Genomic DNA, 27,445 nt, shown 5'->3' on the forward strand with positions numbered 1-27,445 from the left:
TATTACACCTTGTTGGAAGAAATTTTATGAAAAAATCAGAGGGGTTGTGCGCAAGACACGACCGCATAGGGGACGTAGGACTACGTAAGTCTCTGTAGCGATAGTAGGATGTTTCCATGTATGTAATAATACGATTCTTCATGTATACAACTAACATAAGCAAAGTTTATCAAAGTAGTAATATTGTATCCAGCTTTTTACGAGCCATAATGGCGGACGTGTTCGTAATATTTGAACAGCATTTTTGTCAATTCCCTAATACATCGCACGTTTTCTTTCCTCGCGTTCACGGTAAAACTAAAGGAATGTACGGAAAGAAAACGTGCGATGTATTAGGGAAATGTCAAAAATGCTGTTCAAATATTACGAACCCGTCCGCCATTATGGCTTGTAAAAAGCTGGATACCCTCAATCCTCAACCGATTTTGAAGTTATATCCATGAATTGATAGAATCAATTTTATTGCAACGAATCGAAGTCACACTAAACCAAACAGTAAATAAATTTTCATGATCTGTTTCTACGTTGAATAGTGCTTTTCCTCTGGTAATCGGTAGACGCATGGGCGTAGCGACGGAAGGGGGGGTTTTCGAGGTCCAAACCCCCCCCCCCCCAGAATAAACTTTGTTATACACTTTCAAGCTTGAAATTTCACAGCCAGCTGTTGTTTAGAGCACAGGAAAATGTACGGGGCTGATTAAATACGATCCCCGTCGGCGTCGTCAACTTAGAGCCGGGGTGGTTCGTGCTGTTTTAAACTCCATTCAATTCGATCTTGGGTTACTCGTTGCCCATTTCCCAGGCATCGCCGATGTCGCGGTTTTATACTTAAAAAATAAAAAAAGGTGCTTTAGACCTGGACGAGTCTTCTCGCACGTTGAGTCGTGCCGGTGTCGGTGGGGTTGTTATACAGAACCGTTTTCTTTACGACGTGTCCGGTTCGCTGTAGTTTACCGACTTTCGCCAAATGTGCGTTGGTAATCTTCCCATTCCCAAGCAGTGACTGTTGCCCTTGATTCTGCATCTCCGCTACTCTTCGCTTTCAGCTTGTACTCCGTCAAATGTCGTCCGCAAAGGCGCGTAAGTCCTCATGGTTCAGCATGGTCTTTCGGTCTAACAGGGGGTTTGTACATTGTCAGGTTCGTGAGGTGGCTTATGCCTCTTAATCGCAGCGTTGGGCGAAGGGCAAAGTAGGCTCGTTGTCCTTGATCTCCTTATTTCCTTATCTCCTTATTTCCTTACCCCACATACACAAGCTTATCTACTACTTCTGATTCGTCGCCGTCAACGATTACCGTCGGCGAAAAAGCCACGTTCGTCTCATCTGGGCAGTATTAACTAATATCACAACATTCTGACCATGCGTTCAAAAGTTATCATCGTTCATAAACAAGAATTCCGAAAAATTTCGAAAAAAAATTATGGAGCAAATATTCCCTTTTTTACGTTTCAAGAAAAAGGACATCTAGAACTAAATGTTTGATCTCAAATTTTTCCTATGAGTAATTTACATGCTTTTTTTTAATTTTGTGATATATTTGAACTGGAAAAATATTTGGGTAGAGCGTTAGGCATGAAAAACTAAAAAGAGAATTTGGTCTATTCCATACCTAGCGGTCCTCGAGATAAATATTTTCCGATGAAAATCAACACTCGAGCTTCTTTTGAGTGTACTTTCATGATAAAATAATCATTTGCTCGATCGCATCGTTTTTACGATGTTGCCCGTTCGAGGGTTAACGACAGCAAACGATCAAGAATTTTCTAAGCAACATTTTACTCTAATCAGACTACATAAATATTGCAAACAGCAAAAGTTGAGATAATTTCGAAAATTTGATAGCTAAAAACCATACAGCAAACATTGAACGCGTTTTTCTCGAAATAACAATTTTGTCACTTGACTCGGTCCAACTTACCAGCGACCATTTAAGCCTCAGGGATGGAAGATCAGTGATTTTGATCAAATTTGTGAGTTATCGCGACACGCACAGATCACGATCCGTACAGATCATGACAAACAGTGAATCTTCAGCGTTGATCACAAGATTTTGTTTTCTAAACAGTCTCAGCAGTCGATCATAGTGTTACATTTCACCTAGCTGCGATAAAAAAGGTCACACATGTTGTTTGTATTGCGATTCATACGATGCACACGACCAATCTTCTGTATCTGTTATATTTCTCAACGCAATCATGCAATGAACATGATCTGATATGAGGTTCGTCATAATCTGTACTGATCGTAACAAAGTGTTTGTCGCTTACCAGTAGTGATGTCAATGAATCTAAATCTGATTGCTCCTATGATCTTGATCGCTAGAAGCGATTTTTTTCCATCCCTGGCCTCTGCCAATCATGTATTTATTTTTCAACGCGTTGATTTTAAGCCCAATCCTCCCAGGCTCCGCTTTCAGTCTAGCACAGATGGTCTTCGTCGTGGCAAAGTTTCTGACTCCAAGTCACCTGCGTAACCAACTGGCAAAATTACCAGCTTAACCAAGAAGTTTGCTACCTTTACTGACCTCAAACCTCTCATTTCGATATCTGATCGTCTGATCACCTTAAGAGCGCTGTTGAAAAACATACAGGAAAAGTTGTTTTGCAGCGCCCTCGCTGCGTCTCGAAGAGATTCAGTTGTATGGACTATAACAGCCTCTCCCAGCCGCGATTCGAACTTACAACGTACCTTAATGCCGGCTGGGAGGCCAAAATTTTTAATCTATTATATCAATTTGATTTTTTTGTCTGATGAAGAACGTTCAATTTCAACCAAAATGGCTTTTAACTGAAAATAATTCCCCATTTTCTGAATAAACTCCTTGCGGTTATGCTATATCAGTTTTTTTTTCTTGTCAAAGGAACATTTCTGGCTACGCCCGTGGGTTGACGGTACGCGCGAGTTTTCAAAAAGCTGAAAAATTTGCGCAAAACTTTTTTGCAGTTTACAAAAGAAGAATACTGATAATAAAGCATTTACAAGCCCGACGCCCACGACCAGAAAACTTATTCCCGTCATTTGTTGGTCGTCCGCAACGGCGAAAAGTTCAACGCTTCCCTCGTTGCCTGTGTTAATATGGTATTAACTGAGCAAGAAAATGTAATAAACTCTTCAATCGTTGTGTGATCCTTAAAAGGACCGATTGTTTGATTATCCTTCTCTTTTCGGTAAATTGGAGTACCGATAACCGCAAACCAGGCACGGCTTGTTGCTACGGAGCCTCAGCAGTTTACTCGATCGACGAAGCCGTTCGTGTGTGGTCATGAGTCACGATGAAATACCAGTCCAGGTGGCCAACAGCAAGTGACGTGGGACGTGGCATAATTCTAGTCGTTTTGTTGTCTCGAGCAGCATATTTCCCGCCAATTCCAGAACTTTAGCAGCCAGATATTCCATCACAGCAGCGAGACGAGTGCTCCAGCTTCATCACGCTCAGCATACTTTCCTATCCTCAGCAGCCGATGAACACGACCAACTGACGACGATGTGCACCGTAAGGCAAACAATGTTTCAAATACAACCTTTAAAATTATGCTACGGATGTGACTCGAAAGCTGCCTGTCCGATGTGTCACAAGCTAGCTGCTTGCCGATGTGTCGCCAGCGAAAGCCGCTGACCGACTGACGATGCGCGGTAAAAGGCATAGCAGCCAAAACCATATCGTTCACTGGCGGATGAGTCGATGGATTCTTCGGTTTGTTGGCGTCTCGCTTGGTGAATTATCCGCTTCGTTGCCTTATCCGGGGAAGCAGCAACAGCTGAAGCTCAACAATTTTCGATCGGATTCTATAGGGCGTAAATTAAATACAATCATAAAGAAGCTTAACACATAGCTCATATCGTATATATTTCTGTCATCCGTGCTAGGGAAGCACTGACGTGGGGGGAAGGCAAAAATATGAAAATAATTCAATTTTTCAATGACGCGCATTGACAATCAATAGCTTTCTATATTTTCAATATTTTCCAAATCGATTTTCCGATCAATTGGTGTAAATATGTTGGAAATCTATTAAAAATTGACTGAATTAAAGGCCGATGCGTGAAAACGCATTTCTACTTTGATGACGTCATTTCCAACAACCAATCACGACCAATCGCGAGAATTCTGGTAAAACATAGGTTCATTATTTTCAATTTTTCAATAGTTCAACATCAAGAATCCATACTTTTCTTCATTTAGGGCAATTTTTAGAAGATTTTCCAATCGATTGGTGTAAGAATATTGAAAATCGATCGGGAAACCACAAAGCTATTAGCGTTCAAAACCTGACCACTTTTCGAGAAAGATTTTTTGGAATTACCCCTCATATCAGCTACCTTCCTGAAAGACGTCGTCCTACGCCTTGAGAAACACTTATTTCAAGGCGATTTGATATTGAAAAGTTTCTAAATTTTATGAAGCAGGAGGTTTAAGGGTAGTTTTCAGTGAAGTATCAGTTTCAGTTTTAGTTTATTGAAACCGGGAACCGTTTTTAAAAAAAAACTGGCTATTGTTACTTAAACGTTTATAACTAATAAATTAAATCTTGGATTAAGAAATAAATTCAAAATGATTGACTACGATGTCCTAATTAAAGTTTACAAATTAATTTAACCATCTCCGGGAAATAAAAAGTATTTCATAAATTGTAAAATTTCAACAATTTTCCGGTAAAAACTACTTAGAAATAACATTGGTCAATATTTCTGATCCAAAATCCTTATTAAGCGCTTGCGCTACTACCAAACGCACCCCAGCCCAGGCTGCAGCCTGGACGAAGTTGGCGACGAACGAGACGACCGAAGCAAGCATCGCATCGTCGCATAGCGATTTGCACAAAAAAAATCAAGTTCGTACACCCCATCATTATTTGTCATCCGAGCAAAGCTATAACCAACCAGCATATAATACACGCACAATAACGACGCGATCTTTCTCTGCGCAGCGCATCCTTTGTTCCTGTTCACGAAGTAACAGGATAAAAGCAAGCAAACAACATTACATTACAGTACAGCAACCGCACTTGACTGACTGGACTGGCTGGCTCGTCGTCGTCGGCCGCAGGTGCACATAAATGCGCGCAGTGCACCGTTGCTGTTGCCATGATGATGCTGCTGCTGATGCTGGGCTGGTCTCTCGTCGCTCGAACGAGAAGCATAATCGCCCCGAGGGAGATGCGCGCTGCGCACACGTGTTCGTGTGCATTGCATGGCATAGCGCATAAGGGAAATTGTGTCCATTTAAAAATCGCTGCTACGTTTGTGTTAGAGAGGAGATGCAGTAGCATTGAAACGGACCCGTTTCGGGTATGAATGTGTTTGGTTCGAACAAAACAAGCGAGCGAGCGAATGAATGAATGAATGAAAATCGCATTTTTCGTTTCCTTTTTTTATGGGTTTGGTGAGGTGAGACGTGATTGAAACCGTCAGCCCTCACCTCACCGTAGCATAGCAGGCAAGGCACCAACAACGAACGACGAATGCGAGACGAGACCGAAAGCATGAAAGCATAACAGCACATCGCCGCCAAGGCCTGCTGCGAGTGCGAGTTGTTCGATGGGAAGTGAAGGGCTGTGGTATGGGTTGGGAGCCGGAGCATATGAGAAATAAATCTCGCCATCTTGATTTTTTTCCACTCGCTCGCTCTGCCACTGAGCTGACTAGCTGGCTGGCTGGCTGAACTGAACTGGACTGGATTGACTGCCACTGCCACCATCAAGTGCCTCATATGCCAGTGTGTCAGTGCCAGTGCCAGTGCCAGTGGTTTCGGAGAAGAGTGTAGTCAATTAGAAGTAGGGTAGATGCGCTTTTGCTGATTCCTGGGCGCAGATTGGAGCCATTTTTCCGTGGTTGATCGATTGAAAATGGCAAATTTTGTGTTCAAAATGTGATAGTCGATCGTGCGGGAATATCGTGCAAGGCTTGGCCAGTGATTTTTCGTTGCGCAAAGTGGCTTAAATATGGTGTTATCAACCAGTACCAGTAGTGGCAATGGCAGCCTATTTACGGAAGACGAGTAGTTATTAAATGGTGGTTTGAGCGTTTTAATTGCCCGCGGTGATAATCGCGTTTATAAGTGCTCTCGTTTTGTACTCTTCTGCTGTTTTCCGTTCGGCCAGTTGATTGCAGGCAGTTGAATGAACTCGATGATCTTCAAAAGTAGAGATCAATTCTAATATCGAACATCCTGTGCTGCGCGAGCGCTGCCAGAATTGGGCAAACTGGCCACCTGAAAGGAAAGCAAGCAGTAGGTAATAAGAAGCGAGTAGGAACGTGTGCGAGTCGTACGCCAAAAATCTAATTGGATAGTCGATCGATCGATCGTTGCGATCTCAGTGCTAGCGATTTAAGTAGGTTGAGGGTATGACGGGCTCTGGTCATGCCGTGGTGGTATGGGAGTTTGAGTCTCGAGGCGGAAAATGGCTACCGTACAGTCCGGCCGTATCCCAGCAGTTGGAGCGAGCGCACGGGAAAAAGCTGACGCGTGTCCTACTGAGCGATGCCGATCCCGCGCTGGAACAATTCTACGTGAATGTGCGAACGATGACACAGTGCTGCGAAGACCAGGAATTCGCCGTAACCAACGTTCGCCGACACTTCTACAAGCCGAGCTCTCCGGCAGGGAAAGGAACCAAATGGGAGTGGTGTGGATCATCGGGCAACGATTGGCACAGCTACACCATGGAGGTCCAGTGCGTGATCGAAGAAGCCTGGGCCAGAGGTGACCAAACTATCGATCTCACAAAAACACACCTCAATCTGCCGTACACGATTAACTTTCTGAATCTCACCCAAATTCGGCACCAGAATGGGCCACTGCGTAGCATCCGGCGGATACAGCAAGCTCCCTATCCGTTAGTTAAAGTGCCAAACCAACAGGTAATCAGCCCGATTCCGGCCTGTAGTAGCGTGCCAAGTCTTCCACCGAAACCCTCTCACTTGGTCATGGCACCGTCGCCAACTGCTTGTACAATTTCACCCACAATGCAATCGCAGTCTCCTCATCCTCCGACGCTTCAGGTCAAATCCAAATCGCAACCAGTTTTGTGCAGCCCCGCTGCTGCTGCCATCCAACAAAAGCGACCCACAAAGACCCTAAAAGCTGCCAAACAGTTGGACATACCACCGGTAACGCCAACGAATCTAGCTCGTCAGATCCTACACAATCTAAACATATTCGGAACCAAGCATCAGCATCACCACCACCATCAACAGCAACCGCTAGGTGCACCGGAGCATTCGGCAACCGGTGGAGGCCAGTCTGGATCGATTCAACATCCTCATCCACATCATCATCACCATCATCAACAGCAGCTGCTGCTGCAACAGCAGCAGCAACATCAACAGCAACAACAGCACTTTCAGCCCGGCACCCACCAGCAATCGCTGCGTAGCCACCCGGCCAAGGGACGTAGTACGATGGCCTTCCAGCGGCAGCGTAGCAAATCGCGCAGCCGCGGCGAGTCGCTGATCGAAACCGACTCGTCCAGCATCAATTCCGGACGGAGACCGAGCGTCGACACCGTGTCGACGTATCTGAGTCACGAAAGCAAGGACAGCAACAGCCGCCGCAGCAACAATCTCGGATCGGTATCCGATCTGCTGAACTGCTCGATGGGCAGCGATGACGTGTTCACTTCGCCGTCGCAACCGAACATTCCCGGAGCCATTGTCGGTGGGTTTCCGATTACATAGCATTTTAAATCCGATAATTTAATTTTTCCGTCAATTTTAGGTGTTGATCCGGCCAGTGACATGATATCACGCTTCGTACGGGTGGTGGAACCACCGCAGTGGCCGCACGCCCAGCCCTGCCCGATGTGCATGGAGGAGCTGCGACACAACAATCTCAACCCGACGGTTTCACTGTCCCGCTGCCAGCATCTGATGCATCTGAACTGCCTGAACGAGTTGATACTGGCGCAGAAAAAGGACAACCAGAAGGTGAGTGAGTAGTTAATAGGTTATATTATTCGAATTCGCGTTTGTTTATGTTATCAAGGCTCTGTTAAGTACAGTACAATCTATTTAAATGCCAAAATTTCCTGCAAAACGGAATTCAGGATCTTATTTACAACCCATTTGGTTTTACGTTATAAGATTTACATGGATGGATTAGATTTACAACACCTAAATGGAAAAGATTGGAAATACAACTATTATGAGTTTTTAATGCAGATTCGTTGACGGATCGAAGTAGTTTTCGAGTTTTGACCATTTAAATTCAACATTTTCCTCTAATAGCAGAATTTACAAAATACCTACATAAATTAAACACTAAAATATGGATCGGTTAACAAACAAAAGATTAAAAATACATATATTTTGAGATTTGAACAATGTTCAACAGCGTGTCATATGCTGGCAATGGCAATGGATTGACAATGTCAAATTCACCTTTAATATTGGACGTGGCAGTGCCTGAGAACAATTTGACAAAGAAATAAGTGATACAAAAAAAAAAACAAATGACAACTGTCGAGCCTGATTTGGCCACATTAATAATATTTCGTTGCATTTCAATTCAAATCAAATCTATCTAGGTAATTCTGATCTTTTCAATCCATCATATTGAATTATTCGATCTAGTCCCTTAACAAATTTAACGTCCATGTTGTCCGCAGTCCGAGATTAACGTCAAAACTGGCCTGTTTCTTTACCTTAGAGTGATACCTTGAAGTTTTTTAATCTTAGTGTTTCCTCTTCATAAGTTTAGAAAAAAAACTCAAATATGAAATTGGAATACCAAATTGAAAAAATTGCAAACCAAACCGACACAATTTAATTATTAAAATAAAATCAACATGAAACGAAAAGAAGCTCGGATGTCATAAAGGATAAAATAACCAAACGTTGGCTAAACATGACTAAATGCATACTGATTATGTTATTCTATAAATTCTCTAACATTTTTTTAAGGTTGAACGCAGCTCCAGCGAGTTTAAAGTGGGCGTTGAAGAATTTTTCTTCTTGGCTATGGCTCACACTTCCTGAGCCATTTTCCGATAGTGGCAGGAAGCAAACTTTAAACAAAACAGCACTAAGCATCTGTGTAACTTAAAAAACAGCGCGTTTTCTAAACAATCTTTTGCATAAATATCTTGGATGTGTGACAGTGCCAGGTTGTCATGAAAATTTCGCTGTTTAGCAAACCAAATATTTTTTTGGCAATACAACCACTTTTTTTGGCTTCAACTCAACTTGAACCTTTCCTTTTTCTGTGATTTTCGGTGTAAAACTCTTGACGCTTCTTTGTCTTTGCACTGCTGTTAGTGACATTCTCAATTTGTTTCCGATATCTTTGATGGAGTGGAAAGATTAGAATTACGTTCGGAAAAGTTGGCGACTCTTTTCGCTGCTTTTTTTTGGCTTCGTCCTAATCCTAGCTCCCCAGTAGTAGCCAGATGTTTCGCGAACACTTTATTCTTTATTATTATTATTATTATTATTATTAATCAACAGGCTCGATTTGGCCCCAATGATTGTCAGGTTAACATAAAAATATCAAACGTATACAAACAGATCTTAAAATAACTGTATCTTCTTCGAGGTTTACCTCTCCCGAAAAAAGCGAGTGAATCTACCCTGTGCTATCCGTCGTGGCAGATGAAAGTCGAATAACGACGATACTTGATTAAAGGCCCGCTGCAGACCGCCGATAGCGCCGTTCATACTGTAGTTAGTGCGACGAGGTGGCAATCTCAACATTGCATTGTTCCGCAACGCTCGTGGTTGACAATTAATGTTAATCTGCCCCAGCAGCGCGGGGCAGTCAATTCTCCCTTGTAAGCTATCCACGATAAACAGTGCTCTGGAGCTAGCCCGACGAACACGGGGAGGTTCTAGATCGATCAGTTGACAGCGGCTTTCATAGCTGGGAAGACGGAACGGGTTTCTCCATGGCAATTTTCGCAAAGCGAATCTAAGAAATCGACGCTGAACGGACTCGATTCTTTCAGCGCTGTTGTTGTAGTTAGGATTCCAAACAGACCGCACCAGCGAACGGTATAGCGATTTGAGGCAGTATATGTCAGAAAATTTTTTCGCGATCCTAAAGATAAAGCCTTTAGGCTTTAGCGACAACCTACGAGATATGATGCTTGTACGTTAACTGCGAATCTAAGATAACGCCCAAGTCTTTAATATGCGAAACACGTTCAATTACTGTGCCTTCGAGCGTATAACGAAACAGGATCGGATCTATCTTATGGGAAAATGTGATTGCTGAACACTTCTCCGGATTCACTATCATACAGTTCACGTCGCACCTAGTGGCAAAGGCCTCGAGTTGATTTTGAAGAAAGTGATAGTGGTCAGTCGAGCGGATCCGGATGTACATATTTTCCGATCATCTGCATACGATAGTCGTGGACCCTTAATGACCAAATTAACGTGTTTGAAATAAAGCAGAAAAATCAGAGGACCTAGATGGCTTCCTTGAGGTATGGAGCCATGTTGATCAGCACTTAGATATTGCTTACAGTGGGAAAGCAGAGGTTCCATGACCACCGGCTCGAATAGTTTCGAGACTGCGCTCAACGATGTGATACCTCGATAGTAGTCTACATCTCGTTTACTTCCTTTTTTTGTGTACAGCGAATATATGTGGAAATTTCCAACACGATGGGAAAATCCCACTGGAAATGGACATTTGAAATAAACGAAGCAACGGTGTCAGCAAGCAGTCTATGCGACTATTCAGGAATACGGAAGGTACTCCATCGGGTCCAGGATTGAAGGACAACTTGAGCACGGTCACAGCCTTCGAAATCATCTCGACATTGATGTCGATGGCAGCCAGTGTTTGGCCATATATTGGAACGTTGTTGGCAGCTAGGGCAACACGGTCCGCGCTCAATACCTCATTGGTGAAAACACTCAGAAATTTATTGGAAAAGAAACGGCATGTATCCTGAGGAGTGGCAGCAACTTCCCCTTTGTATTCCATTAATAATGGGAACCCAGACTCTTTGCGTTGCTGGTTTACGTAATTCCACGGAATTACGGACATGAGTGAAGGTCTGCACATCGGCTTCGACGTCGTCGGAATCTAGTGTGTTTGCCCAGTCAATACTAGACAACAAATCATTGATGCTTTGTTGGTCAGCTTTACGGAAATTACATGAGATAGCAGCTGGACATTCATCGAAGTCCTGAAGGAGTTTATCTTCTATGCAGACGATCAGAGGAGGATGGCGTGGAACTCTCTTGATTAACAGACATGGAGCCGCTGAGACGAATGGGATGAAGCAGAGGTCTAACTAAATCAGGGTAGAGGAAATCTGGCAAATTGAAGTCGCTCAAAATAACTATCTCATCGAGCGGCGTAGCGTCCCTCATAACTGAGTGAGCGCAGTGGCAGAGTGGCAGTGAGCGTCAATCAGATCGTTGTCCGGGGCACGATCAGGTGGGATGTATAAGACACACAAAAAGAGGAAGCGATCACTCAGCTTGATGGCCGTCCAAACCTGCTATACAGTTCCATGAGTCCTTCTCAGTTGCTCTTGCTTTCAATCCACGTCGAACAGCTATCAGAACACCACCGCCAGTGGATTTGTGGCTGTTGTTAGGGTTCCGATCACAACGGAAAACTTCGCAATCGGATCCAAAGTCTTGCCTGGAAATCGTCTGAAAGTTAAGCCACGTTTCGCAAATGACAATGATATCATTGCAGCAATCCGATACGATACTAGTCGGTAGTCTTCAATATCTGAATTCATTCCACCGGCGTTTTGATAGAAGACTAGGACATCTTGCTTGCGACTTGGGGTCGGAGTACCATGTTCCTCAATAATTACGAATGTGTCGGTAGAATGCTGTCCATTAGCGGAGCCGGAGGAGCCCCCGCCGCCGTCGTTAGGCTGCGTTATCCTCGCGTCAGTAGAAGGTCGGGCCGAGACGGAGCTGTCTATGCCTTTAATAACGTGCTTCACATTCACTTTAGTCACCTTCAGTGCCAGCGCTAAGTCGGCGTAAGAATGATTTGTGTTTGGTGATTATGTGCTGGCATATATTTGATTGGTTGCTGATCCCAATTTGACGCCATCTTGACAACAGAAGAGAAAATGTGAATTACAAAATAAAGGCAACACGTCTTATGTATAATGAGCAGTTTTGCAAGGTAAAAAAACACGGCAAGTTTGAGCAGTTCTTCGATGAACACTTCAATAGCGACGAAACGGAAGAACAAGAAAGTTTACCACGGAGCGGCAACGAATGTTTCGGCGGGAAATGTCGAATGTTCGGCGGGATGTTTGTATACATTTTTTACATAGCTTTATCATTCCAGCGAGCTTAGAACATTATATTCGAGTCCAGAAATACTGTCATTGATGTTCCCGTTTTCACCGGTTTCTCCTTTGCCATCCGAGGGCAAAGTTACTAGTTTGAGCTGAATGAAAATTAGCAGGACCTATTATGTTTACACGGCTGTAATTTTGTTATATGCAACATCTAAGCTGCGAGTATAAACAGGCCGATTAGATTTTTTCCCAAGCTTCCTTTGTTTCTTAGGGTCTAAGTTGAAAGCTCAAATCTCGCTTTCTCTAGAATCGAGAGAGGGGTGCGTTGCGTTTTCGCAACGCTGGGAGGAAATGGGTTAAAGGCCCCCACTGCCTCAAACCCCTGTATTGAGACTCTGTGCCAGTTACACGCTACCTGCAGCTACCAAAATAATCGGTCATTAACACACATTACATATTCAAGGCAAATCCTATAATTTGCTGTAAATAGCAGGATGCCACATCCTCCCCCTGCATAAAATGAACCATTCAATATATGATATTATATCAGGTCCATTATAGATTATTTACGTTGTTGGTACAGTCTTCAAATTTTTATAATGAAAGCACAGACAAACAGACGAGACACTCGCGTTAATTCCATCGTCCAATCAAAAACCACTCATTTTTCAAAAAAGCATGTTTCGCAACATGGCCACACCGCGGCGCGCGAGTATTATTTAGAATTTTCAGTATAAAATCATACAAATGTAATAGCTCTACAGCATAAAACCCTGCAAATGCAGGCTACTCCGCGACATGCATAACAGAGGGTGCTAGTGTGCAATCAAAATGTGTAGGACGATGGTTTTTAAAGGATTTTCTTCTAAGTGTCATGTCAGTTCGTCAGTGATGAAAGGTTTGATATGGCAGTAAATCGCCAATGTGAAGTCTTGGGGTTCACCATCTAACACCAACTCACTCACTCATTCCATTTACGCGGGAAGCTGTCAACCGACACTCCCTCTGTGGCAGTTACACGTCACCTGCAACTACCCAACTAATGGGTCATTAACACACATTACACATTTAAGGCAAATACTACAATTTGCTGTTTATTTAAAATTTTCCATCTGACAATGATGTCTTAATGAATAAAATTGGCTAATATCTACGACTAATTATTAACGGACTAATTCTATTCATAAAATTCCTACTCGGTTCGTTAAACTCAAAGTATTCTTCAACTGCCGTGAAAGCGCGAATGCATGCTGAAATCGGTTCATTGTATTCAAACAACGTACGATGGAAATTTGGTTGCAGTAGCGTCGTATTTCGAAGAAATCTGCTTTGTATGCGAAAGTTCAAAATTGAGCGTAGTTCAGGGGCATCTATTTCACTATTAAGTAACTTGGCTATAAACAGTGCTTGTTGAATTTTTCGTCGTTATTTCAGAGTATCAAGGTCCAAAAGCCGGCATCTATCAGGATACGGTGGCAAGTTATCAGGATCACGCCAAGGCAAGTTTCTCAGCGCCAGACGTATAAACCGTTTCTGAACTCGCTCAGTCCTAAGGCACCATGTGAGTTGGTAAGGATGCCATACGACAGACGCATTTTCTAAAACTGGACGAACAAGTGCACAATACAATGACTTCCAGCAATACGGGTCCGAAAAGTCCTTCGCTACCTTGGCAACAAACCCCAACTGTAGCCGTAGCCTTGGATATGATTGTTGAACAATGCGGATCGAATGACATTTTTGTATCTAGGAGAATTCCTAAATCAGTTACTTTAGTAACTCTAGCCAAAGCAACACCGTTGATGTGGTAGTCGAAAAATATTGACTGGACCGTACGATGAAACGTGATCACTTGGCATTTTCCAACACTGATAATCAGTTTGTTTGTGTGACACCAATTCGCAAATGATATTAGCGAGTTTTGTAGGCACCAACAGTCCTCTTGTGGAACTCCGGAGCTGTTCGAGAAAGGTTGCGATACGTAACCATCAACCTTGGCCCTTAGTTCGCGTTCCGTAAGGCAGGATTCTAACCAAGCTATCAGTTGCGTTGAAATACCAAGACGGGATAGTTTGTGTAGCAGTATTTTGTGGTCTATTTTGTCGAAAGCTGCCTTCAAGTCAGTATAAATTACATCCACTTGCGCTTTTTCCTCCATGCTATGTATTACCTTCGTCGCAAACTTCAATAAATTTGTAGTGACAGACCGTTTGGGCATAAAACCATGTTGAACAGAGGATATGTAATTTTTTGCGGCATTGAGCAGTTGTTTATGCACTATAATGTCAAACAATTTTGAAACGGCTGAAAGACTCGTAATCCCTCGATAATTTTCGACGTTATGAAGATCACCACGTTTGAACACCGGTGTCATGAACGACTGCTTCCAGACACGAGGGAATCTGGCTTGTTGAAATGAGCGGTTAAATATATCGCATGAAGGCTGAGCTAAAAAATCTACACAACGACAGATATTAAAATTGCGGGTAGATCGTCAGGACCAGGAGCAAACGATCGTATTAGTTGTTTGGCAGCTAATGAGACCATGTCGGGATTTACGGTGAATACTTCAGCATTGATTAAATCTACAGGAACATCGCGAATGGCTTCATGGCTATAAATAGCAGGATGCTACAGCAGTGAGCATTTTGGAGGCCCACGAGTGTTATCCATCAGCTCGACCATAGCATCTGACAAACGAGTTTACCTCAATTCACACTTAACGAACCCAACTTCAACCCACCTCTATGGTCACATATGGGAGGAGCCTGGGAGCGATTGATCCACCCTGGCAAGCAACAGTACAATCCTAATAGACGAATACCCCTATTCTGTATTTCGAACGGATTACTATTTTGAACGAAAGTGGATAGTATTCTTCATTCTGCCAGCAAAATGAAATGGGCAAAACAACTCGTTCGTAACAAGTCGAACGAAATAAAGATTCGTTCGAAATATATAGAATAAAGGTGGAAGTCTTGAAGATATAGGTTGACTACATCGTCAATTCTGGACTCTTAACCGTCGATATCCATGTTGATTCCGATTCCTTGTCCGCGTTAACGGCCAACGGCTCTCTGCTCAGTTCGTCGAGCAGTTAGAGTTCTTGGGCACCTTTTGTCAATAGTACCGTGCTACTGAGGAATCCCCACGAATGGCGCACAGAGTCCAGCAGCAATCTCTCCAGTATCACGCGTCATGTAAATTGGCTGACATGGTAGTGATCGTCGACCCAAAGTTCATTCGAATTTGCTGGTCTAAGGTTTGTTCGCCAGTCCGATAGCACAAAGGGACAAAGTCATCTAGATCAGGATAGTTCTGAACTGATCCGTAAAGTTTGTTTTTTGGGCATTATTGTACCCATCAACCGTTGGATTGATCCCTCTGATTCGGTGGCAAGAAGAGTCACGTTGATTCTTGCTTTGGTTGCAGGTATTTTGATGCCGTTTACTGTGTCGTTGGACCAGGAAGAATGTCTGGGAACTTTTACTCATTCTCTCCAGCTTAGGCAAGAAGAATTGATGAAACAATAATTGATGGCTAACGTCTAACGACTCACTCTGGAGGTGCTCTTGATCCGCAAAGCTTGTTTTCACTGGACAATCTATGTTAACTTCTGTTTGACATTTTTACTGCTTCATGCTATCAACCAATTTTTCGACGTTTGACGATAAAATCAGAATCATCAAAATAAAAATACCTACCAGAATTTAATAGTTTAGGTTCAATTCTTCGTTTTTTTTTGTTACTTCAATTTAGCTCTTGAAGTCTTGAAGATCTGTCAATTTGAAGAAATCTGCGAATGACCGTAAATTCAAATATTTAAAAGCAAAATTTCTTACTTTCAGACACTTTACATCGAGTGCCCGATCTGCATGTCGGTCTATGGGGAAAAGATCGGCGATCAGCCTCCGGGAACGATGTCCTGGATTGTAATCCCACGCAGTCTACCGGGCCACGAGGGCCAAAATACGATCCAGATTACGTACAAGTAAGTAGCTACAACACACCTTCCCGTTGTATTTTGAACAAAACCATTAATTTTCCTCCTCGCAGCATCGCGTCGGGCATTCAAACCACGGAGCATCCGCACCCGGGCCGGGCCTTCTTCGCCGTCGGATTCCCCCGGACGTGCTACCTGCCGGATGGGCTGCTCGGGCGGAAGATCCTACGCTATCTGAAGATCGCCTTCGATCGGCGGCTGCTGTTCTCGATCGGCCGTTCGGCCACCACCGGCCGGGAGGACGTGGTGCTGTGGAACAGCGTCGAACACAAGACGCAGTACTCGATGTTTCCCGATCCGCAGTACATGCAGCGCTGCATGCAGCAGCTGGTGCATCTCGGAGTGACGGATTGATCCCATCCGATCCGAGTGAAACTGACTGACTGCGAACGCGATAAGCGATAAGACTGTAGTTTAGTGGTGTGGCAGCTGGCACTGGATTTTTGTTGAGAATGATTGACTGTTAGTGAAGTGAAGTCTTCCGCGATTTTAGAAGCAACAATCGTCTTCCTTGATAGTTGGTGAGAATCGCACAATATTTTAATCCTGTTTGCATGTATCAGATTTTATAACAAAACTCACTTAGAAGCGAAAGCAAAAGAAAAAAAAACGAAACAACTAGAAGAAACTAGCAAGTGCCAATATACCGAGTTCAGCGTAATTTTAGGAAAATTGTTGAGCGCCAGAAATGAATCTCTAAGAGGTTATGATCATTTTCGCTTCCAACAACGTGCTAATCAATTAGTAGAACAAACGAAGTGAGCAGCTCGTATAGTTAGATAAGTTTATGATAGTTCAAAGAAATCATCTTTCTTCCAATTTATTTTTAGTCCGGTAAGACTTGTACTTTACCCGCGTTTTAATTCCCATTCCAGATGTACAAAGACCCGTAGAATGCCTGCGGCATTTACAACACCTAGCTTGATAAGTTTAACGTGCGTAGTGTTTATGTTCCTTCAGAGTTTTAGCGCGTGTACGCGCATTCCAAATTTTATCGTTTTATTATTTTTCTCTTGTAAAAAAAAATAAATTTTTTAGTAACCGAATATAGACCTAGAATTAATTTCTGAGAATTTTCCCCTAAGCCTAACTAACGGAAAGTCATCGCAATGGAGTCCATCTTTGTTTTTTCGAAGGAACAATCAAACTATATTTTTCGGTAGTAAAACTTTCTAAACACCTAACAGCGGTCACAGTCTCATGGTCTACGTTTAGGACGCCCCCCATATGAGGGGGACACCCAAGGTTGGATGATGATTATGTTATCTCGTGGGGGTCTGTCGGTCACCTTTTTGTTTTTTTTTGTTTTCTAAGGAGGTACATATTTCGGAATTGTTTGCTTAATTTTCAATTCCCGCCGCGCTAGGTATCTTTTCGTGCCACTGGCTGATTGATCCGTTAAAGTTTTCGAGGGAAGATATAGAATCACAGACTACGTATGATTAAAACGGGTTTTTTTCGGGTTTTCCTAACAATCCTAACTGCTCCAGCTAACTATTATTACTGTTTACTGCAAGTTTCATCTAGAATAAACGGAAAAAGAGAATGTCGTTTTGTAGATATGAAAGGAACAATATGGTTGTTACGTTGACTCTGTTGGCGATGTTGAATCGAACCCACACTCTCTCACAGGTGAAGCGAAATTGTTGCTGCGGTTTTGTACCACATCGGATCTGTTCCATGTGTGTAGGTGTATGTTGGTGTGATGATGATTTTGTATCAGTATATAGTATGATTTACCCAATAGACGAACGAAGATGTGTGCTTATGCCTGTTTCTTCGGTTTCGTACCATTTGAGCGTCGCTTGGCGCTGGGGTTGGCAGTTGTTTTTTTGGCGGTGGTCTTGGTCGAGTCGAGCGACTGCTCGACCACACTGAGTGCGATTCCGAACTGGGCCGCATAGTAGGTCACCATGATGGCAGTCTGGGCATTGCTCAGCGGCGTGTAGAACTTGTCGAAAGCGATAATACTGTCTGAAATAACAAACAGTGCACTACCGATTCCGCACGTCATCCGGAGGATGTTCTGAAATGGTCAAAATTCTTAAATGCTGATCAAAAAACGACCAAGTTTTGTCTCCCACCTTAACGCAATCGATTCTGGCCCACGATCGCCAGCACATGGTCAGCAGCAGGATGCCGTAGATTGGAAGACAAATTTTGATGATCAGCGGAAGCTGATCGAACATCAGTACTACGGCGGCCACGCCAAGCCCGTACAGGGGCAGCCCGAGCCACGGCCGCAGTGGCCTAAATCCGAAGGCTGATATGTAGAATATCTGCGCCACTCCGAAGGCAGCCATTCCGGCTTCGAATAGGTCATAGTTTAGCAGCAAATCACCCGCGCAGGAGAAGACCAGCCCGGCCAGGATTAGCTGCTTGTAGCGGTGACTAACAACAAAAGGGAAATCATGATTTTGTTTCGTTTTAAATTATGCAGGTACATACCTTCTCTTCAATTCGAACCCTGTTAGAAGGACGAAAATCCACAGACTAACGATTGGTAAGCATTTCAGGATGGTAGAGGACGCCGTCTGGCGTTCCGTTTGGCTGATGAGCAAAAAATACAGGATCACTGTGATGAAAAACAGGAGCATCCGTGATCCAGCGGTTTGCACCTGTAAAGGAGAAAGTGTGAAACATTAGTTACCAGATTTTGAAGGGGAGGGTTTTAGTGTTTTATACTTAACATTTCAATTTTTTATTAGTAAATAATTTCAATAAAATTAGAAACGTCAACATATGAAAAGTGATTGTTACTTGCAAATCAATAATTTATCACTTGTTTACTTGTATCTAGGACAACCGAACCTTATACCACTGATCATCGGTTGCTGCGTTCTCTGCCGCAGTTGCTATAACCTGCATTTCTTCTCGTTGAAGAGAGTCAGTAGTACTGACTCAGTACATACCTGCCACGGGCGTAGCCAGAAATGTTCCTTGGGTAGGGGGAGGGGGTCACAATTATTTTCAGTTAAAAGCTATTTTGGTTATAATTCAGTGTTCTTCATAGATTAGACAAAAAAAATCAAATAAAAATAATAGAAGATAAATGTTAAAATTTTGATTCGCAGTTGATATCGAGGTCGGTTGCATTTTCGAAACTCGGCTGGGAGAGGCTGTTGCAGTGCATAGAATGGAGTATTTCCGAGACACGGTGAGGATACTGCTGACAACTTATCCTGCCTTATTTTCAACATTGTTCTTGAGGTGATCTGACGAGCAGATATCGAAGCGTGAGGTATGATTTTATTCAGTAAAGGTAGCAAACTTCTTGGCTACGCAGGTGCCTTTGACATTAAAGCCAGAAAATTTGCCATGCCAGGTCTCTGCGTTACACTCAAAGCGAAGACTAGGAGGATTGGGCTTAAAATAAACCCGTCGAAGACTACATACATGAATGACAGAGGCTCAAACGAGACAAACGTGCCTTTTTCGTGGACGGTAATCGTAGACGGCGACGAACCAGAAGTGGTAGATGAGTTCGTGTATGTGGGATCGCTGTTAGCCGCGGACATCAACACAAATAAGGGGGCATCCATAAAGTACGTCACGCTTATAGGGGGGAGGGGGGGTTGACCTAATCGTGACGATTTGTGACGTAGGGGGGAGGGGGGGGGTATGAAGTTATGTGACGTCACATGAAAAAAAAAATCAAATGGAAAATTTATTCTGGAAATTATAATTTAGCCTTCATTTGAAGATACAACTATTGAAGGCTTCTATAAAATTAACGTACTGATAGATTTTAAAACAAATAGTTAAATTTTTTGAATGAACACTTTTTTGAACATATATGTGTGAACAGGACTCATTTATTCTATGTAGTATGAACTCTCCATTAAGGCTTTACAGAATATGCAGTACACCGCTGAAGAGCTGCTTGAGTACCGTCCTGCCTAAAAGATTTTTGCAACCGCAAATAGCAGTCGCACAAACTCCTGAAGGGTTACGGGATGCTACCAGAGACCCACGGCAATGTTTTCCCTTGATATTCGTGCTGAACTCAATCGATGAACAAAAACTCATACCGAAGTTCCACGGCTGCTTTTAAGGTTTTTCGGTATAATTTATACTGCCCCTCACTCAAAAGCTCTCTGAAGGATAAGGTTTAAGCCACTTGCGAATTAAATTTCGCATCTAAGGTAGTGTTGAATGATTACACGATTGAAGAAATACACAAAATGACAAAGTCCCTCAGAAAAGTTCTTCCAAGGCGTGTTGCTGCAAGACGTCAGCTGGAAGTCCTGATTCTTTCAACTAGATCAGACGAATTTGAGTGGATGAATGTAAAGGGCGTAGATATGCGCTAAACATTAATCGACGGCACATCAGCGACTTCTGAAGCATATCCGATTGCAGCAATTAAAGATCATCTTCAAAATCCGTGAATCGATGACTTATAAGCTCGAAAATTTTCCTTTTTTTTATTTGCTGAAATTCATTTGATAGCTTTAAATAAAAAGGTTGGAATGAATATTTAATTTTTTGTTGTGAAGGGGGGGGGGGGATTGCCGTGACGTGACGTACTTTCTCAGGGGGGGTCACGAATGTGTGACGAAATGTGACAAGGGGGGGAGGGGGGGTTGATTTTAGTCAAAATTTGCGTGACGTACTAAATGGATGTCGCCTAAGGAGATCCTGCTGCGTATTCAAGCACTCAAGCTTTCAAGCCTACTTTGCCCTCCGCAAATCACTGCGATTTAAGGGCATAAGCCGCCGTACGAACCTGAGAATGTACAAACCCCCTATACCGATAGACCATGCTCATGGAGGACATAAGAGCCTTTGCGACGACGTTTGGCGGAGTACAAGCTGAAAGCGAAGAGTAACAAAGGTATATGAATCAATGACAACAGACACTGTTAGGGGCGATTACCAACCTACATTTGGCAAAAGTCGGCAAACTACAGTCGGATGCTTTTTGGTGGTATATACGCGTATCCAGCTTTCCACGAGCGACAATAGCGGCTGATGGGTACAACTTTCTGAAGGGCACAGTTCGGTTTTGACATTCAATGCAGGAGCGGTTATTGCGGTTACTATGGAAGCCACTACGGTTGTTTGCCGGTTGAGAGGAAAAATGTAAACATTGTTTAGTTTGCGCCAGAGGTTGGAAAACTCGCAAAATGAATAGATACGCCGAGCATCGGCAAACGGTTTTTATCATGATAAAACAGCCACGCTTTGTGGCATCGCTGAATATACGAATATCGTGAGCAACTCAAAAGTGCGATTTACCATCTTCTGCTGCTTGTAAAGCCACTAACACTACTTTAAACTATTCCCTTTTCGTGGTAATATTATTTTGAATACTTTCCGGCGTTCCCGGGCATTCTATCTTCTATACCTATAAAGAAGGATTTCTGTCTGTCTGTCTGTCCGTATGTTCCTTATAGAATCGAAAACTACTGAACCAATGCATGTAGAGGTTTTTTGGGGCCAGGAAAGGTTTTAGTGATGGTTAGAAACCCCTCCCCCCACTAAGAGGGGGGGCTCCCATACAAATGAAACACAAATTTCTGCATAACTCGACAACTAATCAAGCAAATAGAACAAAATTTGGCATGTGGGTGTTTTCGGTGACAAGAATTTATTCTATGGTAAATTGAGACCCCTCCCCTCTTTATAAGGGGAATTATAACTCCTCTCCTCTTTAAAAGGGGGGGGCTTCCATACAAATTTCCTCATAACTCGAGAACTAATCAAGCAAATGGAACCAAATTTGGCACGTGGGTGTTTTTGGAGACAAAAATTTTTTCTTTGATGAATTGGGACCCCTACCCACCTTAGGAGGGGGGCTCCTATACAAATGAAATTCAAATTTCCTCATAACTCGAGAACTAATCAAGCAAATAGAACCAAATTTGGCAAGTGGAGGTATCTGGAGGCAAAAATATTTTCTATGGTGGATTAGGACCACTCCCAACTTTAAGAGGGGGTGCTTCTACACAAATGAAATACAAATTTCCTCATAATTCGAGAACTAATCAAGCAAATGGAACCATATTTGGCATGTGGGTGTTTTTGAAGGCAATCATTTTTTCTATGATGAATTAGGACCCCTTACCGTTTTAAGAGGGGGGGCTCTCATACAAACGAAATACAAATTTCCTCATAACTCTAGAACTAATCAAGCAAATGGAACCCAATTTATCATGTGGGTGCTTTGTAGGCAAGAATGTTTTCTATGGTATATTTTCTATGGATTTCCCCACTTTAAGAGGAGGGGGGATGGTTTCCTATACAAATGAAAAACAAGTTTCCTCATAACTCGAGAACTAATCAAGCAAATGGAACCAAATTTGACATGTAAGTGGTTTTGGACGCAAGATTTTATTCTATGGTGAATTGAGACCCCTCTCTTCTTTAGAAAGCGAGTTATGGCCCATCTCCCCTTTAAGAGAGTGGGCTTCCATACAAATGAAATGCAAATTTCCTCTTATCTCGAGAACTAATCAATCAAATGGAACCAAATTTGGCATGTGGGAGTTTTAGATGGCAGAAATTTTTTCTATGGTGAATTACGACCCCTTCCCCTTTTAAGAGGGGAGCTCCTATACAAATGAAATTCAAATTTCCTTATAACTTGAGAACTAATCAAGCAAATGGAACCAAATTTGGCATGTGGGAGATTTTGGAGTCTTGAATTTATTTTACGATAGTTAGAGACCTCTCACCCCTGTGGTAGGGGGATATGGACTCTCATACAAATAAAACAGAAATTTTTGCGAAACTCAAAAACTAATCGAACTCGAGAAATTCGAGACTCTTCAATAAAGCATTAGTCAATACAAGACGCAAGACCACAAAAACTATCTATAGTAACACTAGATCAATCAGGACGAGACGGTCGCGAGTGTTGCCGGTGACCCGCCGTCGGAAGCGCCGCCCACTGGGGGGCTTGCAAAACTCGAGATTGTGACAAAGATCATCCGAGATTCATGATTTATGTACAACACAGGTTAATTTGTGGCAATACGAAGTTTGTCGGGTCAGCTAGTATCCGATAAATCGAACACATTCAATGTTCAATATTCAATTTTTGAACGAATTCTGATGTTTACATTGAGGTTCTGTTCGTGATAAAATTCAAAGCTGATGCGTGCATTATCGGCGAGGCAGGCGAATAGTGTATGTTCATGAGGGATGTTCATCGATTCAAATGATCACTTTTTCGCGAATTCTCCAACCACTGGTTTGCGCAGACCAGCCGAAAGGGAATTACCGCTCCTGCATTAAATGTCAAAACTGAACACTGCCCTTCAGAAAGTTGTACCTGTCAGCCACCATTATCGTTCGTGGAAAGCAAGCTGGATAAGGTTCCACGTTGCTAGTTGCAACAGCAACTGGTTCCTGGTTCAACTCTGAGACTGAAGTTCGACGACGAGGGATGTCACTACAGAAACCATTGCCACTTACGGAAAGAACTTCAGCAAGCGAGGATGAACTATCGCGACGAGAAAGAAATGTCTGAGAAAGCAAGTTGTAAGCCCTCACCGGAATGGAATGCCTTTGAGGGCTGCAACTGATTTCATCGACGAAACAGTGAGGTTCGACTGTACTGGGCGTACAGTCAGATAGTGAAGAATAGATGAAGCAAAACAGGAACATGATGAGCATTTCAAGCTAAGAACAAGCTGTGAAGTTACCACGATAGGCTGCCAAAAAGTGATAGGTGAGCTAAAAATTGGAAGGCTGCTGGAAAAGATCCCGAACGAATGTCGGAAACTGAACCAAAGCGAGCGACTCATCTATTTGATCTGTTTGATTTCAAGGCAATGTACGATTCGATTGAACGAATTGAGCTGCGGTAGATGTTTGAGTATGCTTATTCATCCAAATTATGGTGACTAAAGTAGAAGGATGCGCAGGGGGAGGAATATTGTTTCGAGGGTGTGCATAACGGAAGGCAAATGCGCAACTAAAAAGTACAATTATAACAAAATCACACTAATCTGAGGCAATGTACTGGCAAAATACGTGTCTAGCTAATCCGCGATGCACTTACAAGAGTTCTATTACATGTCCAGTATTATTTTTCTTGGTATGATAAATTTTGTAAACTATACTTTTGAAATGGCCAGCTGAATCATCAAAAACGATTACTTCGCAGCAGTGACTATCGAAATCCAACATTAATCCTGAGTTGGCTACTGTAGGATTACAAACTAGTTCTCAGTTAAATTAGATGGAAAGCAATGATCGAGATGATGATGATGCATTAACGACTGTTTTTTACCTAGCACAGTAAAGACGTCTTTACGCGGTAGTTTGTATTTTTTTTGTTAGAGCTGTTCGTACTTGGAATCGACTAACTATTCTAGAGTCATCATTACCAAATTGTTTGCTCTTAAAATGCGAAAAAAACGCCTTTACCAAAAAACATACTTGCTTTCGTCAGATCTTGGTTCTGGCTAGTTCACCAGAACTAGGTGGAATATTTTGCTGCCTCCTAAAATCTTATCAATCTATATTTTTTTTTGGCAAACGATTTAAAGACTAATCCGAGCTTTAATTAAACACAAATGTTTTGAATATTTTTTTTTCTTTATCAGCAACTAGCGAGAGTTTACCTTTGATCAGCTCACGGTTAGCTATTTGATAAAGAAATGATAATTCCAATCAACAAATCACACCGTTCGCTGGCTATGCGATAACTACCTATATGTAGCCTCAGCAACTCTTAGGATTGCTTGAAATTTTTGGCCTTTTCGCTTCTCTCACTTCGTGAATTATCTCCAGAAATTAATAGATCAACTTACGATTGTTCTAATATTAGCACGCTCCATGATTATCAGCTCAACAGCATTCACTCTTTCCTGCAGCCTAGATTAGGTGCTTCAAAAAGGGGGGCTTAGTTTTGCGATCAATCCACAGTCGTCTCTTTAGCCTTTAGGGGTATAACCTCGAATCTTTGTAATTTCACGTGTTTATTTGCTCCACTCGGATGTTTTTTTTCGCACCAATAAAAAGACGCTTTTTTATTGCGTCCCAACCGGACCGTAAGACACAAAAAACACCGCGCACAGTAGACCGAAATGTTCTAATTCCGGTTCTCTGATTCGAACATCAAACAGAAAAAACAGAATGATGTTGATCGCACGTCAACGAAACTACTTTATTACGTTGTTCGATCAAGCAGAACACTGATCTGGTAGGCAAAATGATGATAGCGAACGCGTTTATCGCGTGCGTTGCAATTGACCAATAGCTGCACACGAACTGGACTGAGTGTCAGAAAAGCCGGCTACTATGATATGCACTTGTGCCGGTGCTGTGCCTGTGGTGTGTACTCCCACGATCGTTCGTTGCACTCCCCGTGTTCACTTGGGTCAAAGTCAGAGGGAAAACTGAACAACGCCGGTCAATTTTGCAAAGCAAAAGCGACCGGCGCGCCGGCCGAGCCGCAACGTGTCTGAAACCGAATGTGATGTGTACGTTAGAGAGGTTCACGCATGTTATACAAAACCAAAAAAATATTATTAAAGTTAAATGAATATGCTGAAAAACAATTTAAATGGAAATTTCTGTACTGTTTTAATACGGAAAATACAGCATCCGTAGTCAACAACCAATGAAAACAAGACAGAAATCAGATATGTCCGTAATACACAACTGCCGTATCAATTGTATTGTTAATCAATTGTTCCGCTGATTGGCATCGAAATAATGAACTCTTCTAATGTAGGTACACACGATAGTAGAATTACACTCACTGCGTCCGCTCACTTGATTATTATTTGCGATGTATGGGAAGGAGAGAATCATAGTAAGCAGGGTACTGGTACTGGTTTTCGGTTTCACGAAGAAATGCAATAATTTATACGCAAAATCACTGCTATTACCGGGAAATTAACTTTTCGTCAGAAAGCCCAATTTCAAAAGCAGTTTTAGGGCCCAAAACGGGGGTACTATTTTTAAAAATGTATTCACTGCATTCTTCTTGGCAATCTGAACACAGAGAATATATTTTCATGAACAGAATTTTTATTTCAAACCAAAAAACTACTTGTAAAATTCACAAAATCAATGACGACTAATTTCATCTTAAAAATACAGTTTCTCACAGGGGAATACAACTTCGGCCGTGGCTATTGCTACTGATATGATAAGTAATCAAAATCAAGAATAGCCATTAATAAATATTCATTATATGACTCTAATAAAAGATTTTATAATATTGTATCTTATAAAGCGTTTAATTATAAGACCGTTAAGCCTATAAAACATTTTCTCGAATATTCGTGCTACATAATCCATCACTCACGAAATGATTGATTTGACGGGGAATGCCAAGAAGCGATAGAGAGGAAAAAAGAGCTTGGGAAAACTATCTGAGCATATCCACGAGAGAGAATTTGGCCAAGTATCGACGAGCGAGGAATTAGTTGATCACGATCCTGAGGAGGAAAAAGCGCCGGAAGGAGGATCGTGAGGAGCTAGAACAACTATTCCGGACTAATGACACCCGCAAGTTTTACGAGAAGGTGAACCAAACTCGCAAGGCCCACACACCAAAACCTAACATGTGTAGGGACGAGGGAGGGGATCTAATCACAAACGAGCGCGAGGTGGTCGACAGGTGGAAGCAGTTCTTCGATGAGCACCTCAACGGCGATATAGCAACGGGAGACGCAATAGAAGTTAATCTCGGAGTACCTACAAACGACAACAGTGTACCGGCTCCCGATCTCGAAGAGATCCGGCGAGAAATCGGTCTGCTGAAGAATAATAGAGCAGCCGGAAAGGACGGACTCCCGGCTAAACTCTATAAAAATGACCCAGAACCACTAGCAACGGCACTTTACTGGCTGATTTCAAGTATTTGGGAAGAAGAAAAACTACCGAAGGAGTGGATGGAAGGCGTAGTCTGTCCCATCTACAAAAAGGGCGACCGGCTAGACTGCTGTAACTACCGCGGCATTACGCTGGTCAACGCCGCCTACAAGGTGCTCTCCCAGATTTTATTGCATCGTCTATCCCCAATAGCAAGAGATTTCGTAGGGCAGTATCAACCGGGCTTTATGGGGGCCCGTGCTACTACGGATCAAATTTTTACTCTCCGACAAATCCTTCAGAAATGTCGAGAGCACAACGTGCCCACGCATCATATTTTCGTGGATTTCAGGGCAGCATTCGATACTGTTGAACGCGAACAGCTATGGCAGATAATGCACGAGTACGGTTTTCCGGACAAACTGACGCGGCTGATCA

General features: G+C 42.7%; 2 protein-coding genes across 4 annotated transcripts; one reads left to right on the forward strand and one right to left on the reverse strand.

Moving 5' to 3' along the window:
* The first annotated feature begins 300 nt into the window (after positions 1-300).
* LOC128735955 (protein deltex) lies at positions 301-17,260 on the forward strand. Its single transcript, XM_053830439.1, has 4 exons — positions 301-7,658; positions 7,719-7,927; positions 16,074-16,216; positions 16,282-17,260. The coding sequence occupies exons 1-4, from the start codon at positions 6,347-6,349 to the stop codon at positions 16,580-16,582; spliced, it is 1,965 nt and encodes a 654-aa protein (XP_053686414.1). The 5' UTR covers positions 301-6,346; the 3' UTR covers positions 16,583-17,260.
* LOC128735968 (lysoplasmalogenase-like protein TMEM86A) lies at positions 17,066-25,543 on the reverse strand. 3 transcript variants are annotated; one of them, XR_008412013.1, is made up of 5 exons: positions 24,994-25,543; positions 18,677-18,846; positions 18,313-18,619; positions 17,815-18,254; positions 17,066-17,751 (listed from the first exon to the last, which is right to left on the reverse strand). XR_008412013.1 is itself a non-coding variant. In XM_053830460.1 (5 exons), the coding sequence occupies exons 1-4, from the start codon at positions 25,018-25,020 to the stop codon at positions 17,994-17,996; spliced, it is 765 nt and encodes a 254-aa protein (XP_053686435.1). In that variant the 5' UTR covers positions 25,021-25,543; the 3' UTR covers positions 17,066-17,901; positions 17,969-17,993. The 3 variants fall into 3 exon arrangements, 2 of the variants coding, with proteins under 2 accessions (XP_053686435.1, XP_053686428.1); XM_053830460.1 differs by having other exon boundaries at positions 17,066-17,901; positions 17,969-18,254; XM_053830453.1 differs by having other exon boundaries at positions 17,066-18,254.
* Between the last annotated feature and the right edge of the window lie 1,902 nt (positions 25,544-27,445).

Source organism: Sabethes cyaneus, chromosome 1, assembly GCF_943734655.1.
Source record: "Sabethes cyaneus chromosome 1, idSabCyanKW18_F2, whole genome shotgun sequence".
In the NCBI taxonomy this organism is placed as follows: Eukaryota; Metazoa; Arthropoda; class Insecta; order Diptera; family Culicidae; genus Sabethes; species Sabethes cyaneus.

What these genes read in the sequence shown, in the direction of transcription:
- LOC128735968 (XM_053830460.1), bottom strand. Translation starts at nt 25,020, where the DNA reads ATGGAGCGTGCTAATATTAGAACAATC. An exon ending in GTGCTAATATTAGAACAATC is followed by an intron (nt 18,847 to 24,993) that starts GTAAGTTGATCT and finishes TCTCCTTTACAG; the next exon opens with GTGCAAACCGCTGGATCACG. An exon ending in CCAGAATCGATTGCGTTAAG is followed by an intron (nt 18,255 to 18,312) that starts GTGGGAGACAAA and finishes TGACCATTTCAG; the next exon opens with AACATCCTCCGGATGACGTG.
- LOC128735955 (XM_053830439.1), top strand. Translation starts at nt 6,347, where the DNA reads ATGACGGGCTCTGGTCATGCCGTGGTGGTATGGGAGTTTGAGTCTCGA. An exon ending in CATTCCCGGAGCCATTGTCG is followed by an intron (nt 7,659 to 7,718) that starts GTGGGTTTCCGA and finishes CGTCAATTTTAG; the next exon opens with GTGTTGATCCGGCCAGTGAC. An exon ending in AGAAAAAGGACAACCAGAAG is followed by an intron (nt 7,928 to 16,073) that starts GTGAGTGAGTAG and finishes TCTTACTTTCAG; the next exon opens with ACACTTTACATCGAGTGCCC.